The sequence below is a fragment of the Coloeus monedula genome (genome assembly GCF_965178545.1).
Source record: "Coloeus monedula genome assembly, chromosome: 4".
Lineage (NCBI taxonomy): Eukaryota > Metazoa > Chordata > Aves > Passeriformes > Corvidae > Coloeus > Coloeus monedula.
This window is the reverse complement of record NC_138784.1, coordinates 15,021,939-15,041,704: the sequence shown is the minus strand read 5'-3', so window position 1 is coordinate 15,041,704 and position 19,766 is coordinate 15,021,939. Positions and strand designations below refer to the sequence as shown.

General features: G+C 46.4%; 1 protein-coding gene across 1 annotated transcript; it reads right to left on the bottom strand.

The window, feature by feature from the left end:
- Positions 1–1,591: 1,591 nt before the first annotated feature.
- Positions 1,592–19,625, bottom strand: TM7SF3 (transmembrane 7 superfamily member 3). Its single transcript, XM_082280187.1, has 12 exons — positions 19,543–19,625; positions 13,327–13,481; positions 11,357–11,507; positions 10,098–10,218; positions 9,165–9,336; positions 8,670–8,847; positions 7,305–7,391; positions 6,833–6,913; positions 5,976–6,128; positions 4,790–4,887; positions 4,077–4,239; positions 1,592–3,610 (listed from the first exon to the last, which is right to left on the bottom strand). Exons 1-12 carry the CDS (start codon positions 19,610–19,612, stop codon positions 3,348–3,350), a joined length of 1,692 nt encoding a protein of 563 aa, XP_082136313.1. The 5' UTR covers positions 19,613–19,625; the 3' UTR covers positions 1,592–3,347.
- Positions 19,626–19,766: the final 141 nt, after the last annotated feature.

Here is a 19,766-nt window from a genome sequence, read left to right as displayed (position 1 = left end):
TGCTTTCCCCCTCACCTTCAGCATTCAGGATAAAAAAAATTGAATCCAGCTCATTTTGAGCATATTAGATAATCTGTTGTTTCACCAGATAAGATGTAAAAGTTGGAACTGGTGCTTTTTCTGATGAGGCAGCCTTTTGAAGACCCAGTTCTGAAGCAGGCAGGGAAGTTTTACACAACCCTCTTCTCCTGCCACTCCCTCTCACCCCCAAAATGAGCTTATTTATTACTCTGGTTTGAAGCTGACTTCCCCCAGCATGCAAGGAAGCACAAAGCCCTTCATGCTCAGCAGGAGTCAGCTGGCTGCCTGGAGCTGGGGGCTAGAGCAGACAGGGTCTGCGAGCAATAAAGTAAATACCATAAACAAAAAGCATCTGTTGAAGACACAGAAGTGTTATGGGAGCTGTTGCTTCCAGAGAAAACTCAGACACCAGAGCCTTCTAGTCCAGGATATGGAGGGGACAACATAACCAGATGGACATTGGCAAAATTCAAATAAATCTGGATATATCAATTTATCAATGCATTCCAGCCTCTGAGTCGGGACAAGTAACCTAACACAATACTCACCTTGTGTGCCCAAAGGCGCAGTGTTTCTTATGCTGACTCTTCACTGGATAAACCAACCAGGAACCAAAGTTCCACTAAAGCTTGCCCCAAAAAACACTGCCAAGATTACTGCAGACCTACAGCTGCAGATGGGTCAGAAGGCAGAGAGATTAAAAGCTCAGAAGCTCAGTGAAAAATGCACGTTTTGAGATAGAGCCTACTGATTTCTTTGGAGGGGCTCCCTCTTTTTTGGAAGCCTTTCCAGATCAAGGATAGCTCTAGGCAAGGACAGAAGGGAATCACAGAATCATAGAAGGGTTTGTACTGGAAGGGACCTTAAAGAGACCTTAAATAGATCTCACCCTGGACCTCAAGGGGTACACAAAAAAGCCTTGAAAATACCCCTTCAACACTGCAGTGGATCAGTTCATGTATTCTGATCATCACCACTGTTACTCACTGTGGCTTATGGAATTATGGAAGACAGCTCCTGAACCATCTCTTGGCAGAACTAAAGAAAGGAAAGTCAGGATCTCAGGAAAAGAGTTCAAAGCCCACTTAGCTGTAGAATTCCTTTGTTGCACACCAATTTTCAGGCAAGAAGGGGATGACAACCATGCCTTTGTTCTCTAGAGCCTCATCTAACAAAGCTCACAAAAGAAAGCCTCTCTGGACCACGTGCTTCCCTCAGTGGCTGCACAGAGCACATGCCACATGTCACAGCCTCTGGGTGTCACTGCAACGCCAGCCAAGCTCCCCCACCTCAGCCCTTGGCAAGAAGAAATTTTTCAAAGCAAACTCTCCCCTACAAGATCAAAGGCAGAAGCTAAACTGTAAAAGCACCATTGAATTCAAAGAGACCCCTTTAGTTCCAATATTCTTTGAAAAGACATCTTTATTATAAAAGATATAGAAAATTAGAGTTAAACTTGTTTCTTGCACAATGTTAATTGCAGCAGTTATAAAAACCCACCAAGGTAAACATGTTTAAGAGCATTTCTATACCACAGAAGTGTTTGCTGCTTGCCATTACACATGGCAGAGACATGCTCAGGATCAGTGCAGGGAGGACGGGCAGAGAACCGGGGCAGAGCTCCTTGTTTACACCATGTGCCACACAACAGCACAGGGCAACAAGACCCAAACTGCAGGATTTCAGCCTTGTTTTGCTGTTTGAGGCAGATGGTCCAGCTCCAAGCAATGATGGGATTTGTCTGTCTAAACATCAGAAGGGTTCAGTCACCTCGGACACTGTCTTTGAGCTCTCACTCCTCAAAGAAAAGCCATTTAAAAGTCATTCAGTCCTGTCTATACCAGGGTGTTTCAACTTCCAACCAAGTTCCCAGAAAAAGTTCTTTTGCCAGTTTCCTCAGAAAAAGCTGTTTCTTATATATTTCCTACTAAGAATTTAAGGTGGTGACTGAGAGCTTAACCTTCCACCCCTGGAAAGTTCCCTCATGGAGGCTCCGTGCAGGCACCTGAGCAGCCACTCACATCACGCAGGCAGGACTGTGCACTTGGCTGCCCTCACTGCAGGTTCAGACACAGGGAGAAGGAGGACGAGTCACCATAACCTGTGTCAAGGTACAGGACGTGAGACTTGAGCCATCCTTCAGTGCATGGCAGACCCCCACTGGAGACCAGGAGGGGGCACGGGGGGAAGCACAGGTCAAACAGCCTCAGGTCTGCTTGGGATGAGCCAATAATACATTGCTCCAGTTAGCATTTTGAAAATGGCTCTTGGAGTTTTTTTTAAGGAAGAGCATAAAGCCACCACACGAGATTGGTCCCTTGTCTGTTTTTATACTACATTCTGCTTTGAGCAGATGCAATTCAAATAGGTAAGGACCACATTCAGTCAGCAAGGTTCCTGGTCAGTATCTTGCTAGCTGAATGCTGTTTTCACCCCTTAAAGGCAAAATTAAAAGATGATTAAAAATAAATAATTAGTGTTTCAGCCAACTCCAGGGGAAAAAATTACCACTGGCTACAAAGAAGCTTATTTACTCTTTCCTTTTATGACAGCACCATCAAAAAAGAAACTACACCAGAGCAGAAACAAGACACAGGCTGTTCAGAAAGCAAACAGGGACACAAACCTCTTGTGTTCTCTTACCAGTCATCTTTGCACTGACCAGATGACCAGCTTGCTACAGAACCACCCAAAAGTGAGGGAAAAGATCTTCTTATCTCAGATCAGTCCCTGTTCCCGAGCCCCACACTGCACACGTACAACAGTTAACTCAGTGCAGTTTCAATTCAAGTCATTTAGTTCAGCTTGCAAGGTTCAGTAACACTTCTTGGAAACCAGTGTGTCTGCAGCCACGCATTTTGTACCTCTACTAGAAGGAGATGCTCAGTTCCTGCTGGAAGAACTCCTTTTGTGTCCAGTCCTTGGCCCTCCCCATTCACTCTTAGGAGCGAGTCAGGCACTGCCTCAGCAGAGGTTTCCACATGCAAGGGAACAATCAGCAGGTTGCTTTCCAAGGCCTGTTTGATATTTCACGTACCCAAACAGCAAAGCAGACCCCACAGGATCAACACCTGTCCTTGGCCATGAGTACAGGATCCTGCAGCTGGACACAGGCAGGTTGCAGCAGGCAGAGCCTGCCACAGAAGAGTCACAAACAGCATGTAGTGTACTGGACAAGTAACTGCTCTGCCAAGCTGGGCAAACAGCAATCTCTTATTCAGCAGGACAAATTAGCAGTGGTAAATCCTGCACCACTGGCTGGTTGCTGGTAATCACCTCACCGCTCCCAGATCCTCCCTCTCCATTCCCACCAGTTATTTGGAAAGTTACAGAAGCAGTGGAGTTCTCTCCCCAGCTGGCTGGTCTTTCTGGAAGAACACTTTGATATGCAGCAGCTTGTTGTGGATCCTCTCTCTCAGGGGAGGGATATGATGGCTGGGGTCTAAGACATTGGTGCTTCTACGCTCCCTTTCCCTCTTCCAGGTGAGATAGGGATGTGGTGGGAAGGCCACCTCACTCCTCTCCCGGCGGAGCTGCACAGTGACTCCGCTGAGGGCCAGCATTGCCCACACTGACAGGACGATGAAGTCTGGAAAAAGAGAAACAGATTCCTGCAGCAAAGCAGAACATTCCTTGCTTTCCCCAAGCACAAACACACACACTAGTTTAGTGACAGAAAGGAATGAAGTGTCATCCCCACATCCTCACATGCTCAGAGTGACTCCATGCAGAGGCCACGACACACAGGGAGTTGGGAAGAGTCTCTTTACTGTATCAGGCCTTTGATTGCCCACTCTGCAAACTCCTCACCAATCTGCCACCCAAGTCTGAGCAGCACCACAAGGGCCTTTGTCACAACACCTGCAAGATGGTTCCTGCCTTTAAGTCCACTCAGTATTGCTTTTGAAGGACTAGAATTTCTCATGTGGATGTTAAATCTCACACTGTACTGTGTTCTCCTTACATCCCCCCCACTGCCCTCACTCTGTTTACAACAGAACCAAAGAGGCAATGATTCCTCCTTAAAAAGAGAATAAAGTCTTAGGAGGACTCACCATTCCTTTGAAAAGGCACGTTGGTGTAAGCTCTGCTGAAGTAATTGTTGAGGGCCCTTCTGAGCAGGTCTAAGGTGATGTAAGCAAGGCTTGTGTAGACATAACAAGCAATGGCCAGGATCACTGTGTAAGAGCCCACTATTCCAGAGGCCAGAATGTTCAGCTAGACAGGAAGAAAAACACAGCTTTAGGAGGCTGATGAACACTCTTTATTCCCCACCTCCCTAAGACAGTAGAATCATAGAATCATGGAATGGCCTGGATTGAAATGGACCTAAAAGCCCATCCAGTTCCAACCTCCTGCCATGGGCAGGGATGCCTTCCACTATCCCAGTTTGCTCCAAGCCCTTCCCAATCTGGCCTTGAACACTGCCTGGGATGGGGCAGCCACAGCTTCTCTGGACAAGTATTTTGTAATTTTTATCAGTTCTTCTGTGATAAATTGGCTGTACACACCTGTTATCCAGCCAAGCTGATAAGACAGCAGAAGTCAATTAAATGCAGTGGATGCTGTGTGCAAAACTACAACAAGTCATTCCTTTCCTTATGGACCATTTAGCCCAAACAGGGAACAGGAACTGCCTGCAACTGGCCCTGTGCTGAGCTTCACAAAGCTGTGCTAAGTTTTCTGTACACATCCCATGGTTTTGCATTAAGAAGTCTGACCCCTCCCCCTTCTCCCTCCCTCCTGAGGTGACAGCACAGTTACTTACAATTCTTGGGCAGCCAATAAAAAGCACTGGAATCATCAAGGCTACACAGGTAAAGGTCACCCAGAACACCACATCGTCACGGAAGACCCTGTAGTTTCCTGCCAGGACACGATATTCATCAGTGAGGGAAACATTTCCTTTTTCACAAGTGTTTGGGGGTCAGCTTTTCCCCCCCAAAATTCTGTACGTTCAGAAATACCTGGAGTACATTGTTGAAAAGCCCAGCTTTTGAGCTCAAATCCTGACTGTTTAAGATGTATTGGAACAGTTACTCAAGAACAAAAAAAACTGTCCCAGTTGAGCACAGGTCCTGTACTCTGTGCTGGAACAGCAGATCTCGTCCATGGAACAAAGATTTTTGACAATGTTCACATTCCTCACCTGGTAAGAATGAAAAGTACCAGAGTACTGCTGCCCAATATGGGTTTCTAAGCTAAAAATCTGCATCTGACTCCAGAGTATGGTGCAAATGTAGCCATCACAACAACACCACACAGCAAATTCTTCTGGCTCTAGGAAAATTAAATCACTCAAACCCTTCTTTGCTCTGTCTTCTAAGGCCTGTGGATTGGATTAACCAGAGGGGACAAGTTGACCTCTAGCTGAGTTACTGTTCCACTCCAAGGAATAGCAACCAGGGACTGCATGGATTATCACAGAATCATGGCTTCAGTCAAACACAGATGACTGGAGAATGAAAAACTGTCCCACCAAGGGACCTTAAAAAGAGAAGTTATGAGACTGGAAATTACAATAAAGTACAGCTCATGCTCTGATGTCCCAGAGGGACTCCAGCTCAGCAGGCTTACTGGCTTCTAAGCAAATTGTCTACAGCTTTTATGCCTGAAGCCTTCAAAGTAGACTGTAGATTTTCTACTGGGATTTGTTCTGGACAGACAACAAGAGAACAAGTGCATGCCTGGAGCAGAACTGGTGTCACAGAGCTAGCACACAGTCTAAGTAGGAAGAGTCACCAAGTTCTCTGCAAAATAATGTTTCCTTTTCTTCAAGCAGTTTTAATTACAGAAGGTTTCAGGTCCATCTCTATGCCTCCCAGCACCAGAAAGGGAAAGTTAAACATCCCACTAAGATAAACCAGAGAGTGCCATTCACTCTTGAGCCTTGCAGTGTGCCTGTAGCACAGCAGGAACACAGCACTCACCAAGCAGAGGATTCCCGTGCTTACCTATGGGAGTAAAGAAGAGCGTTGCTGAGAAGAGAAATCCCAACACAAGCCCAATAACAAACATGCAGAGCAGGACAGAGCCAAATCTCCACCAGCTCACAACCAAAAGCAGGCCTCCAATAATTCCAGCCACTGCTGTCAAAATAAGACGTGCTGAAAGAGAGAAGAGAAAATTCCAGCATTCTGGAAACTTCAGTTCCTGCAGTAACATGTTCAGCAGCTTTACTTACATGCTTGTTTGGGTTTTTTCACTGAGTTTGCATGAAGTAATAAAAGTATCAGAACTTGCTTCATGCACTTCACTTAGATGCCAGCCTACAGCTGGGTATGCCTTGCTGAAAGACTGGCAGGGGGGGCTGGAATGGAGGCCTTGGTACCATGTACATCAGTACCCTGAGCTCCCAGAGAGTTCAGGTGGCTATAGCTACTGCACATGTATCAAAAAAGGAATTCTGTGAGGTGGGACAGACAAAGACCTAATTCTGTCTAACAAGCTGGGTGCAGACTACCTACTTCCATTTTACAGATGAAACCTGCATTTGACCTGAAACAGAGGTCCATGCATTGTCAAAGTAGGGAGAAAGTATGTTGCAAATTTCCAGAGTTGCCAAACACCTCTGATCTTCCTTGGATAGATGCTGAAATTAAATACAGCTATTAATTCTGCATCACTGTGATGCTGGAAGCAACACTTACTCTGTTGCATATTCAGTTATTATGGCAATCAGAGCTCAAGCACCCAGGCATCACTCTGCTATCCCTCCTGTGGCTGGCCAACAGCACAACTGAGATTGTCCCTGAGGGATTCATAACAAGAGTTTGGGAAGAGCACTGGGTATCCTGACACATTTACTCACCATCATAACTAAGGCCAGTTATCCTTGTAATGAATACGAAGAAGACGAATGCTGCGACAATGAAGCCCGTGAAGAATAAGTCTAGAAAAGAAGGAAGAAGTATTTAGCAGGCTTCATACCAAGCCCACTTCAATGGATCTTCAGACATCTTCATATAACAATGGGGAAGGAACACAGCAGCTCACAAAAAGAGAGCCAGACAACACTTTGTTGTCCTCAAGCACCAAAGATAGTCAAAAATTACAAATTTATAGCTATATTGCCCAGAATGCACCCTAGTTCTAGGTTTCTATTCTCTGCATCCCAGAAACTTCCTGCTCTTAGCTTAAAGGCTCAGAGCCTATAAAAGCAAAGCAGTGGACATAACTGGCACAGCATCACTATCAAGTGAATCTTGGTAGTAATACCACCATTCTAAGTTACAGACTAACATTTATGAAGTTCCAATGAGAGGAGATGAAATATTCAGTACCTGTTTTCCAGAATCTGTGTCCAAAAAAGCAGGTGAAAAGACCAAGAACAGCAAAAGCAGTGAAGAATACTTTGGTAGAGAGTTTACCTACAAGAAGAAAGGTAAGTTTAGTGGAGCATTCTACCTCACAGTCCCAACAAGGACATTAAGGTAAGGTCAGGTTGCTGTCACAAATTTTACTGACAACTCGAGAGCTGCCACTCTGTCAGATCTGCAATGCCTGAACTAACAGTTGTCCTGGCAGGATCTTCAACAGAATATTGAAATAGTCCCAGACTGATTAAGAAATCAAGAGCTTCCTCCTTATTCAAGAGAAGTTTCTGTAAGTAGATGCAACTTGTTCATAATACAGATATAACTTTGCCTGAAAATCCTCTGTTCAGCTTTAAAAAAAGGGACATCCAGTCATCTATAAAAATCAGTGCTATGGGATTAGTGACCCAGGCAGCAACTACAGGCTTAATCACTGCAGCCTTCACCATTTGTCTCCCTCTCATACATTTGCCAAGCAACAAAAATGATCATCAGCATCCCATTATGGCTCACCTCAGTCTTCTAGGCAAATTTCTTACCTATATTTAAGCTATTTGCAGACGTAAACCACGTTTTCCATATGCTCTGAATTAGAGAGGTTTAGCCTAGGTAATTTGTCTCACGTTGTCATAGGACAACACTGAGTTTGACAACAGTTACTTGTGTTACAGTATATAAGAAAATAATGAGGACAAACCTTACTTTATGAACCAGATTCTACCAATTATTCGTGTCACTTCTGCATTCCGAATTGGAGTGGCAGCTTTGCTCTGTTTCTGCTCAAATTCCATCATTATATAGCTTTGTACAAAGCAGCATGACTTGGTAGTCACTCCACAACTGCTGACATTATCTTCACTCTTATTTTAGGTGACTGCCTCCTTTCAAAACACCTGCAGGTTACTGATTCCTGTTAGCACCCGCACAGTTAGAAAAATCCAGCTGGAGCCCAATCTAGTCTGTGTTTTATTATTATTTAACTCAGCTTCACATTCAGCATCCGGAGTCATACAGATGATTTCAAATGATGTATCCAGTTGAAATGGACAAAGCTGGAGGGGCATTACAGAGTTCAGTTACATTTGCAACCCACATATTAAACCCCCATTAAGTTAAACCTTTAATTGCTAATGGTTCTCCTTAGTCTTACTTCATCATTCTAGACTTTCTGCTCAACCAAGAAGCAGACTTCACCATGAAGTAACAAAATACACACAGTGTAAAACAAAGATCTCCTGCACACATTAGAAAAACAATCTTAAAGCACAGTTAGCATGTTGGAGTACAACAAGGTGCAGAGGAGTTGGCAAGGACATACAATTCCCAACTTACTGAGGGAAGAGCAGTTGTCCACCAGGTCAGCAAAGCTGCAGGCATATGTATGCACAGGTATGTATGCAGCAGAACTGTTCCAAAGAGGATCCCACACTATGACATTGTAGATCACACCTTGTCCAGGAAGTGAGGAGAAGTAGACATTGGTCTTGTCATCAGCTGTCAGCGTAAGCATCTGGAAAATTAAGTACCTGTGTTGCATTAAAGGCTCACAGGATGGAAGCCTCCCCTCCAGCACTACTGTGTTTTCTGACAGGGCAGAAGATTTTCCCACTCCTGTGTTTTGCTCCTCCCCGTTTCCGGATACGGTTCAGGTTCCCTACCAGCCTACTGACCCAGGTCTGGCCTCTGAGGCAGGCAAGGCTGCCATTCCACTCACCAGCAGGGCCAGGGAGCCTGCTTACATCTCCCCTCCAGGAAGACAAGCACAGGGGAGGAGAAAACAAGAGAGCACCACTGCCACATGGCTGCTACCCAGTGCTTCAGGCTCACCTTAATGCCATTGGCTTTGATACTCTGCACCCCAGACATTTTCCGTATGTGGCTCATGAGCACCATCTCAGACAGGTCACTCTCTGGCAGGAAGTACTGGTACACATCGTAGCGCAGCCGCCACCGCGAGTTCTGACCAGTCCCTGAATCACAGGAGGGGGGGTTTGCTCCTCTGCAATGAAAAACAAATCAGCCACGTGCCCAGCACAAGCCCCCAGAACTTAACATTGGTTTTAAGCAGTAACCTGTCCACAGGATTTGCCTCTACTCTTTAGAGGTGCACACCAGCAGCTAACTCAAAGCTGGACTGTATTTGCGAGCACAGAGCACAGCAGCATCACACAGAACCACCCTGGGACAGCTGGGGCCTGTGCTGGTACGTGCCTTTACACTTACAGGGGCTTCCTATGAATTGCCATAACAAGAATTCCAAGAGGCCACAACAGCCAAAGACCACAACATTACTGTTTGTTTTTCCATGCAGTTCTAAACACAGTCTTCCCAATTCCCTGCCTATCACTTGTGACACCAGGCACCACTCAGGAAATAATGCCTTTTAACTTGAAGTCTCAAGTTAAACAAAACTCTGGGTTATTATCATGCTTCAGTACTAGTAAAGAAATAAAACTGGCTGCAACACACAATTGCTCCTCAAACAAATCAAGTTGTTACAAGGAATGGAAAGATCCAGTATTTGCTGACTGCTTGCATTTCTGAAGTGGCATAACCTCCCCCACAAGCCGTAATGAGAACTTTTATCTCTCTCTTGCAGTACCTCTTCCCCTCCTCTTTCTCCCCATTTACATTTGTTGCAGCAAACAAGATTCCTGCCAGCAGCTGGATGGTTCAGCTGTTACAGCAGGGTTTGTTTTAGCCTTTTGGCCAAACACAGGACAAAAGGTCTTTCTCAGTGCACTGAAGTTTTCCACACACCTGGTATATCCCAAGTTTGCAGGGGCAAACTTGATGTGTATATCAACCAATGTGTAGTCCAGGTAGATATTTGGATCCACTTCCAAGTCAAATTCTAGATTGCAGCCCCCAGGAATAGGATCTAGAACACAGAGAAGATAACTGCAGTTATGCACTTGCAGGCACTGTCTGCTTGCTGACCACAAGAAATCATCAGGTTCTGGCCCTGCAGGCAGCAAAAGGGTTTCACTGCAGCCTGTGACAGGTCCCCACACATGGGTGACTCCAGCGACTGGAGTGTTGGAACAGAAGGATACAAGCTCCTGTAAGGTCCTGCACATGAGTCAGGGCAATCCCAAGCACAAACACAGGCTGGGTGGAGAATGGATTGGGAGCAGCCCTGAGGAGAAGCACTCGGGGGGTGTTGGCTAATGAGAAGCTTGACATGACCCAGCAACGAGTGCTCACAGCACAGCCAGCCACCAGCACTCTGCACACAAAGAGGAGTGGGCAGTGGGGCTAGGGAGGGAGTTCTGCCCCTCTCTGCTGCTCTGGCAAGACCCCAGCCCAACACAAGAAGGATGTGGACCTGCTGGAGTTAGTCAAAAGGAGGACCATGAAGACAACCAGATGGATGGAGCACCTCTCCTATGAGCAAAGGCTCAGAGTAGGGGCTGCTCAGCCTGAAGAAGGCTCTGGGGAGACCTTTCCAGCAGCCTCCCCATTCCTCCAGGGAGCCTACAAGAAAGCTGGAGAGGGAACTTTTATGAGGGCCTAGGATTACAGGACAAGGGGGAACAGCTTTAAGCTGAAGGACGGTAGATTTAGATTGGATATGAGGAAGAAATTGTTCCCTGTGAGGGTGCTGAGGCCCTGGCACAGGTTGCCCAGAGAAGCTGTGGCTGCCCCATCCCTGGCAGTGTCCAAGGCCAGGCTGGATGGGGTTTGGACCCATCTGGGAGAGTGGAAGGTGGTCCCTGCCCATGGCAGGGGGGGTGGAACTGGATGATCTTTATGGTCCCCTTCCAATCCAAACAGATTTCTGATTCCATGATCACATGCACAGCCGTTTTCTATTCTAAGGCTTGAGTCGTGGCAAGACCACAGAGTACATCCTATACACAACTCACAATTCAGCAGTGACAATAAAAACTTTTTCAGCCCATTTCAAAAGAATTTCTGGTATCTCCATCAGATTTCCACCATGTAAGACTGAAAGGTCAACACTTCATTCCACAGACAACTTGACTAAGCAGAGCTAGCATGCCCTGAGCACGTACCTTTCTCCATGTAGGGAATGGAGATGGCAGTGCTGAGCACCTGGCCAGCATCCAGGGCGCGCAGGTACCACGTGCACACGGTCTGCTCTGGCCGAAGGATGGACACCAGCCCTTTGTCCACCCCAGTTCCTGAGCTGTTCACCAATGGAGTCTGCATAGACACAAATTATAGAAAAAAGCAGTTCTTATTGAGAAGATTTCTACTGTATTTTGATAATATTTCTATATTTTGATAGTATCACAGGAGCCTGGTCCTGCCACACACATCAGTGCCAGTTACAACAGATCAGGCTCTGCCCAAGATGTATTTGTGCTTGGAATTGTCCAGCTCCATGTGCAGGGCCTTGCACTTGGCCTTGCTGACATCTTCATAGGCCCATCTCTCATCCCTGTCAAGGTCCCTCTGGATGGCATCCCTAGCTGATGAAAAAAGGGAGCTCTGACACCACACACTGCCTGGCTCAGGCTCAAAACCCCAAGTGACAAGTGTGGGACTACTAAAGAGCTGATAATCACAAGCAATTTGCAGAGAAATCTAGCTAGTAGATCTGGCAATGGACTGACTAGTAAAAATGTAAAAGGGCTGGAATATCCCTCACAAAATGTTGTGAGATAGCAGCAAGGAAGTGTTCTGGGAGCCAGTGTACAGAAGCACCTTCCTATCTCCACCAGAACAGAGATGACTGTATGACAGCTGCCTTAACACTAGCAATGCCAGATCTTTTTGGGGCCAGGCCAGCTACTGACCCAATCCCCAGCACCACCATCCCTTCCACAACCAGGGCTCTTGAGGAAAGATCAGGAAGCAATGACAGTATCACAGTCTCACAGCTGGAACAACCAGCTGACCTGCAGTCACATTTTCAGCATGGAAAGTGCCTTTGGCCAAGGCAGCCACAGTTACCCAAGGCAACACTGCAGGGAAGCACATTGGACCTGGCAAACTTCAAGGTCTGGCTCAACTTCTTATTTCTAGAGGCAGGCCAGCCCTAAAAGCAGTACAGCTGCATTTATGCATCACTGCCCTTGGCCTGGTAAGGCCTGTGAATGCAAAGAGGATCTGAAGTGGCAGCAGAAGATACTAGCAATGGTAAGCAAAGACTGAACAGGTGTAACAGTAAAGCCTCAGCCCTGTAATCCTGGCTGTTTCACCAGTACAAGGATGGCTGAGCTGGGTGACTTGTGTTACAGGTCAGTCATCTTCTAAGCTTCCCAGGATACTTCCTGGCACTCAGTATATTCTGATTTCAAAGATGCTGATGGAGAGAGGGGAACTGGATGGCAGCTGTCAGACATCCATCTACCACCTTCAGCTTAGTAAGTGTTCTGTTCAAATACCAGTGAGAACCTCCCAGCACCACCACCACAACAACAAAAATCAGTATTTTAGATTAGCCTCAGTTTGTCCCATCATTACTGGGACACAGGGTATAGCAGCAGGAATGCTTTTATTGCTGTCTAGAAGCAGCAGCTTTCACTGGAGTACTGTGGAGGAATTTCTCCATGTGTTACCAAAGGAGAATTAGATTCAGGACAAGGAGCTGGGATAACAACACATCGTATCTGCAGTGGTTAGATCCAAGCCATGGAAAAAGCAGACAAATAAACATCCCAAGGTGATTGTGTATAGGGCATCTGGCACACACTTACACAGATCTGGTTTTAATAGGACAAGCTATGGACAGCAGTCAGTACAGCCACATGACAAAAGCACGACTTCCACCAAATAAAGTGCCTTGAAATATTTTCAAGCCAGCTCTGAAATTCCTTTAGCATTCAGTTTTTCAAAAAAGCAGCTACAACATCTAAGTACAAGAAAGGATTTCTGAAGCTACAGTAATACTGTCTAAAAGCCAAGCAGGTAAAAGACACTCATTATTTATACAGCTTCAGTTCATTAGTCCTGCATGTACCAGAGCCAAGTCCTTTGTTGAAAGAGAGGCAGCACTTAACAGAAGTGACACTCTTACCTTATCAAAGGATATCACCACATCACTCTGCTGGGCATGCACTTGAAAAATAACCACAGTCACATTGCTGGCGATGTTCCTGATTACAGCCTCCACTGGATTGGTCTGGTTAAGTAGCACATTTCTGAATTTTCCCAAGGAGAGCTCAAGAAGACCTGCATTACAAAAAAAGGAAGATACAGAGTTGTTGGTGTTTTTTTTTTTGGTCCAGAGGGAAGCAATTACCAGGGAGGCCTGGAAGTTTCCAGTAGCCCAGTATTAGTCAGCTGGGAGCAGAGCAGGATGTTGCTTTGTGCTGCTCTCATCCTGTGAGCTGTACCAAGGTTTCAGAGACTGCTGCACACAGAGCTGTACCTGCAGATACCAGCACAGCCAGAGTACCTGCCCTGCAGCCTGGCACTCACCTGAGCACAGGGACAGGGCTTCCCACCAGGAGTCAGGATTTGATACAGCTGAGCTCACCAGCTCAGCCAACCAGCCAGCTACACTCCAAAAAGACAGTAAGACAAGATACTGAGAACTGCCTGACCTTTGGCAGACACAGGTCAGTATGTTTGTATCAGCCAGCCAACTTGCACAATATCCATCAGACTTTCCAGGTGAATTCCTACAGACCATGGGAATTGGAGTCAACTTCTAGAAGACAGTCAAATCTGTAGTTTACATACATACACTTACCCTCTTTCAGCTATTTCACATGGTTCTTTGCTGCCAAACTGTTTTTAGTCATTAGGACTGCTGCATCCCCATTTCTAGACCTAGAAGTCTGACTAATTTTTCCTAGACACAACCTAGACCATTTCTTCTTACAATGAGTATAACCCCATGACCCACTGTCATTCTAATTTAAAGAGAACCACATGACCTAGGATGTAAGATCTTTGAGAATCAGCTTTGGCTTGTCATTCAAGTCCTGCAAGCAAGCCTGGCTTCTCCCTGTGCTAGGTTCTGGAGGGACAGGGGATGCCAAGGGAGGAAAGCGAAGCAGCCACAGAGAAGCTACAAGATGCTCTTAGGCTGGTGGTTGCAGCCAGACTGCAAAATGCCTTCCAGGTTTTTCCCTGAATTCCTCTGCCTGCACGCAGCACCCGAACAGACCTAACACTTACCAAGCCTAAACACACACACACATACACACACACTTCCTCAGTGAAGTTGCCTCTGGTGGAAAGGGTTGATACTGCCAAGTACCCTAACACAGTCACCAGCAGCACCATCCCACAGACACTTGCTGATGACACAGGGGAGCTCCCATTCACAAGGGAGGGACAGTTTTCTTATCTGAAACTATACCCAGTACTCTCTAACTGTTTTCCTGTTACTTTTCTCTCTCTCCTGCCAAGAACTGCCATCATTGGCCAGTTTCTTTGCCTCTTGCTATGTAAACAGAGGGGAGCTCCCACCCTCATGCCTCCTCCACTCGCTACACAGTGAAGGAAGGAACTTCAACCCTTACATGCTCACTTCCAAAATTCAATTAATGCCAGTACTGCATCACCAATAAAACCTCAGCTAAAATATGGGGGAATCATAAACCACTTGTGAGGAAAGAAAGACTCTCCATTCTTCTGTTCCATCATCTGCAGTTTGTGTTAAGGTAGAAGTTTCTACACCAAATTTCCACACAGTAATTAATGTAAAATTAAAGCTGCAAAAAAAAACTTGGTGTATCCTTCAGTTTCTGATTCTTCAGAGTCCCTTGAGCAGCATTCAGATATCCTCAGATCTTTACTCATTAGCTCAAGTTCAATGCAAGTAGCAGGATGAATGCTAAAGAAAAGCATTCAGAAGGCAGAGACTATACATCCATACACTCAGAAATTTGCAATGAAAGCTTACAATGCCAGAAAAATGTTTTTCTTTGATGTTTAAAACCTTCAGCAGAGCTTCCTGAACCGCAAGACATTCACACTCAGTTGTTTTTTTAAGAAAAAAGCTGTAACCATACACATTCTCTGTGTGATCTACATCAAGGGGAAAAAACTGCATTGCTTCACCTTGTTTCTCACCTCCACTCTGTACCCATACCCAGGGGCCTCTGCATAAATAAGGACAGATTCGTCAGCAAGACACACAGCCACTACTTCAGCATGATCATGAGACTCTAAATGTCAGAGGCAATCTCTCAAGTTTAATTAGCGTGGTGAATTAAGGTATGGTGTTCTATATTGCTTTACTGTTTGCATAAGTGCTCCGAAAACAGCACATGTGACACACATTATCCCAAAGTCTGGGCACAAGAGCAGAGACTCAGGGTGAAGAACAAGAACATCTACACCCACCACACAAGTATTGTTCAGCTTGCTGCTCACAGGCTCCTCAAACCACACTTCCAGTCAGGCCTGAAAGATGACGAGCACTGCAGAGCAACAGAGCCCTCTAAGAAGTTTTTGGAAGAGCTCCACAGCTACAGAGCACAGCACCCTTCCAGCATTCTCCATCTCTGTCATGTGAACAAGTCACTCCTGGGGCACTGAGACAGAAAGGGAAGATGGCGAGCAAGACTAATTGATTAAATTAACCAGCTCACAATTTACCAGGCCTATTGCTATCACCAGTCCTCTGGTTCTAATACCAGACAGGTATTAGACTCCCTGAGCCACAGAGAGCTCAGTCTTGTCAAATAACCTTTGAAGGACGGACACAGAGACCTCCATGACCACACAGTGCTGGCCACAGCATGCAACCTTCTCCTTTGGGCAAGCTTGATCTGCCTGGAGGTGGCCCACTGGACAGGTCTGCAGGACGAGCAGCACAATTAACACCACCTCACAAGCAAGAGTTGATCCAGCAAGTCAGCAACAGAGACAGGAGCAAAATCCAGGCATCCCAACTTGTTTTATTGCTTCCAACAGTGAAGGTCTGGGAACACAGCAAGGTGCCAGGCAACCCCTCTTCCTTGCCCTGTAGGAAGAACTGTAACAGTCACTGCACATCAGAGTAATTTTGGGTTAGATACATGAGAGGAACCCCTACTATTACAGAGCTTATCAACTGAACAGATGCCCAGAGGAAGTCAGCATTGCTGAAACCAAGCAGCAGCAGAGCAAAGATGGAGCACTGAGCATGTATTACTCCATACACAGTACCAGCAGCAGAACTGGAGCACCGATAGTCTCACCTACAGAACTGATGAACAGAGGCACTGCACTATCTTTTCTCTCACATGAAGGGCAAAACCAGTAAAGACAGCAAAGAAACAGAACTTCCTGGAACTCTTCTGAGATCAAAAGTCCTTATTCCTAACTCTAAACAACAAGACAATCAATTCCAGAGCCTCTGCACTTGTTATCCCTTCCCTGTGACACACAGCTTCCCCAACAGGCAACACCCAGCTTGAACCGTTTCCATTGTTCTGATTCAGTGCCAATCTCTTGGCTCCTCTGATGCTTTGAGTAAACCACATTTCCAGCTCCAATAGCTAAGTGTCACTCCCCATCACCACAGAGCAGTTAACCACACGGGGTTCTTGGTTACACCTAGCAGTCCAATTTCCAGTAAGAAACACAACTGAAGAAATGCCACTGCTGCCCATACAGAACAGTCTTCACCTACAGAGCCATGCTCAAACATTATGCTTCCCTCAGAGAAGTTCTGTGCAGTCAGAGAAAACACATTTCTACAGGGTGCCGAGCACCTTGCAGTGGACATGCAGAACAACTCAATGTAAGCAAGCTCCAGGAGCTAAGGAGAACTTCCCAGTGCAGGGTGTACAACAACAAGTAGTCACATGAAGACATTTAATGAAGTGCAAGCTCAGACTGACAACCAGTTTGAGTAAGAAAAACATTAGCATACAGTTACTTAACAGAATAAAGCCTGAAGCCATATCCTATCAGACCTGTAAGGCCATGCATACACGGATGATGGGAGAGCCCTACTACAGGGTCTCTGTCTTCCTACACTACTGGACCCCCCAAAAAGGCAGCACCCACCCCACTCCCAAAAGAAGCAGGAACATTTCTGAAAGCTTCTGAACTTTGATTGTGTGTGTACTGAGACTCATGCTTAGAACAGCTTCATGCTCAAAGCAGATGACACCAGAGAATGTGGCTTGTCACCATCTGCACCATTCCCATCCAGAGGACTATTTTGTTCAACACGCTAGAGGTCCTTACAGCCTGAAAAGTGAGAGAAGAGTTTTGTGTGAACCTCTGATCATAAAATATTGTCTCTGCATGGACTAAGCCGCTGGCACAAACAAGTTTCACCCAGATAAGCTCCCTTTAAAAAAGCACTGCTCAGTCCTGACTACACTCTAAATTCACTCTAGTTTTTCCAACACTAAACAACCCGGTCTGGATGCAGCAAACACAGCCAGTTGAACTCCTCCTCAGGAGGACAGAGCTCCTTGGAACACAACAAACACAATGTATAAAACACCTCTGCACAAAGACCAAGTTTAAAGAGCTGCAGACCATCAGAAACCAAGAGAGGTAACACAGGCCATCATGCAAAGATTTTACTAATCAGCACTTTTAAAATGAAGCAGGATTTTCAAGGACAGGAGTCAGCAGAGCCCATCCTTGCAAAGTGGGTGTCCACAACTGAATAACCACAAGACAATTTCAAATCAGTGAACCATTAAGCAAGTGGCCTTGTTTAAAGGGCCTAATGATCAGCTAGTGTCTGGTACACAAATTACACAGCTTATTAGCTTTTCACAAGGGAAATACTTTCTCCCTCCACCCTCAATCATGCAAGGAAAAACAGCAACAGGTTCCTTCAAGGCAAAGCAGTTTGCTTAGTCTCACAGTTGCCTTGCCTTTTTACATACTGTAAAAAAAATTACTCAACACATGACCCATTTCCATCAAGTCCAGGAGACAAACTGCTTGTTAGCATCCTTTAATATAAACACTAAGGTCTAAAAACCCTGAGCCTTCAGTCTCAAACCTGCTTGCCACCATCAGGTGCCCAGCCAAAGCTTTCAGGTCTTGCAAGAAACAGGGAATACTTGGCTCTCCATTAGGCATCTCCCTTGGGCATGAGACCTGGGCAGAGAGAAGCCTTCCACACCTGGGACTGGTCCCAAATGCTGTCCTGCAGCCCTGCAAAGTATCCCAAGAGTCTCCTTTGGGACAATTAAGCTTCATTCATTCAAGGCCAGGTTGGGTGGGGCATTGAGCAACCCGGTCTAGTGGAAGGTGTCCCTGCCCATGGCAGGGGGGTTGAAACGAGATGAAGTCCCAAACATTCTATAATTAGAAACAAGTTTAAAAGTAAAGCAAAACTAAGAGGAGGACGCTTATATCAGCCCTAACAAGAAGGACTGCTTGCTTATCTCTGAACTATCTCTGAGAGGAAACTGTTTATTTTTTCCTTTATTTGAACAGATAAGAGTTTAACCAGAAAAAAAAAGCAACTGTAAATCTTCCCAAACTACACTTATTACAGCACACTTAACTCTGGACTCCTAATTTAGTCACATGCAGGAACACAGGGAAATTACAAAAAAAGCCTATGCCAAATAAAGTCAGATTACATCAGTACAAACAACAAGTAACTTTAGGAATCAATAAGCCAATTGTAGGTTTTGCTCCTTTCCCTAGTTTCATAGCGACAGCGCTTTTCAACCCACCATCCACTGGGAGTGGTGGGAACCCATGACCACCTGTACATGGTTGGGGGAAAAAAACCCAACCAACCAAAGACAAACCTACTTTTAACCGTGTTCCCTTTGCCATGTAAGCTCATGTTCATAGGTAGCGAATGCCACCTTGTTTCTGCACAGCGAAGACAGCCCTACACCAGCGTCCTCAGCTGCGCCGCATCCCCGCAACGGCGCGGTTCAAAGGATTCCGAATTATCCATGGAAGAGTCAAAATTACGGTGTCCACAGCAATTAAGGTGTAAAAAAAAAAAAAAAAAAAAAAAAAAAAAAAAGCGGAGGGGCAGCGAAAGGGGGGGGGGGGGGGGAAGAGGGTGGTTCTCCTTGCCCGCATGAAAGATTAAGATAACCACGAATACACACAGCGCTTCTGCAGCGCCGCAGGAGCTTTGATCCGCACTCCTGCACATCCCTCCAGACAGCGGCAGGTCGCCCCGCCAGCACCGGGAACACCCCAAAAGGCTCTGAAGTCGCAGCAAGCCCCGTGCCGCTGGAATTAACCCGGGCACAGCCTCGCAGTTCCCGGTACGAGTCGGGCTCCTCCGGCCGCTTAATGGCGGCCACAGCCCCACGCGCCCCCCCACTCCGGCTCACGCCGCCCTCACCTGAGGCTCCGCCATGGCGCAGGACCCCCAGGAGCAGCAGGAACAGCGCGGGGAAAGGTGACACCCGCATGGCGCCGCGGAGGGAACGGGGAAAGGGGGCCGAGACCGGGCAAGGGCCGGGCAGCTGGGGCGGGGCGCAGGCGGGGCCCGCCCAGCAGGGGTCGCTCCCGCCCCCTCAGGCACCTGCGGGAGGGCCCTGCCGGGGGCGGCGGAGGGGAAGCCCT

Bases quoted from the DNA above. Each gene is read 5' to 3' on its own strand.
- TM7SF3 (XM_082280187.1), bottom strand. From the start codon at position 19,612: ATGCGGGTGTCACCTTTCCCCGCGCTGTTCCTGCTGCTCCTGGGGGTC. The intron at 6,914-7,304 runs GTACTGAATATT...CTTCTTTTCTAG, and splicing joins ACACAGATTCTGGAAAACAG to ACTTATTCTTCACGGGCTTC. The intron at 6,129-6,832 runs GTGAGTAAATGT...TCTCTCTTTCAG, and splicing joins AACTGGCCTTAGTTATGATG to CACGTCTTATTTTGACAGCA.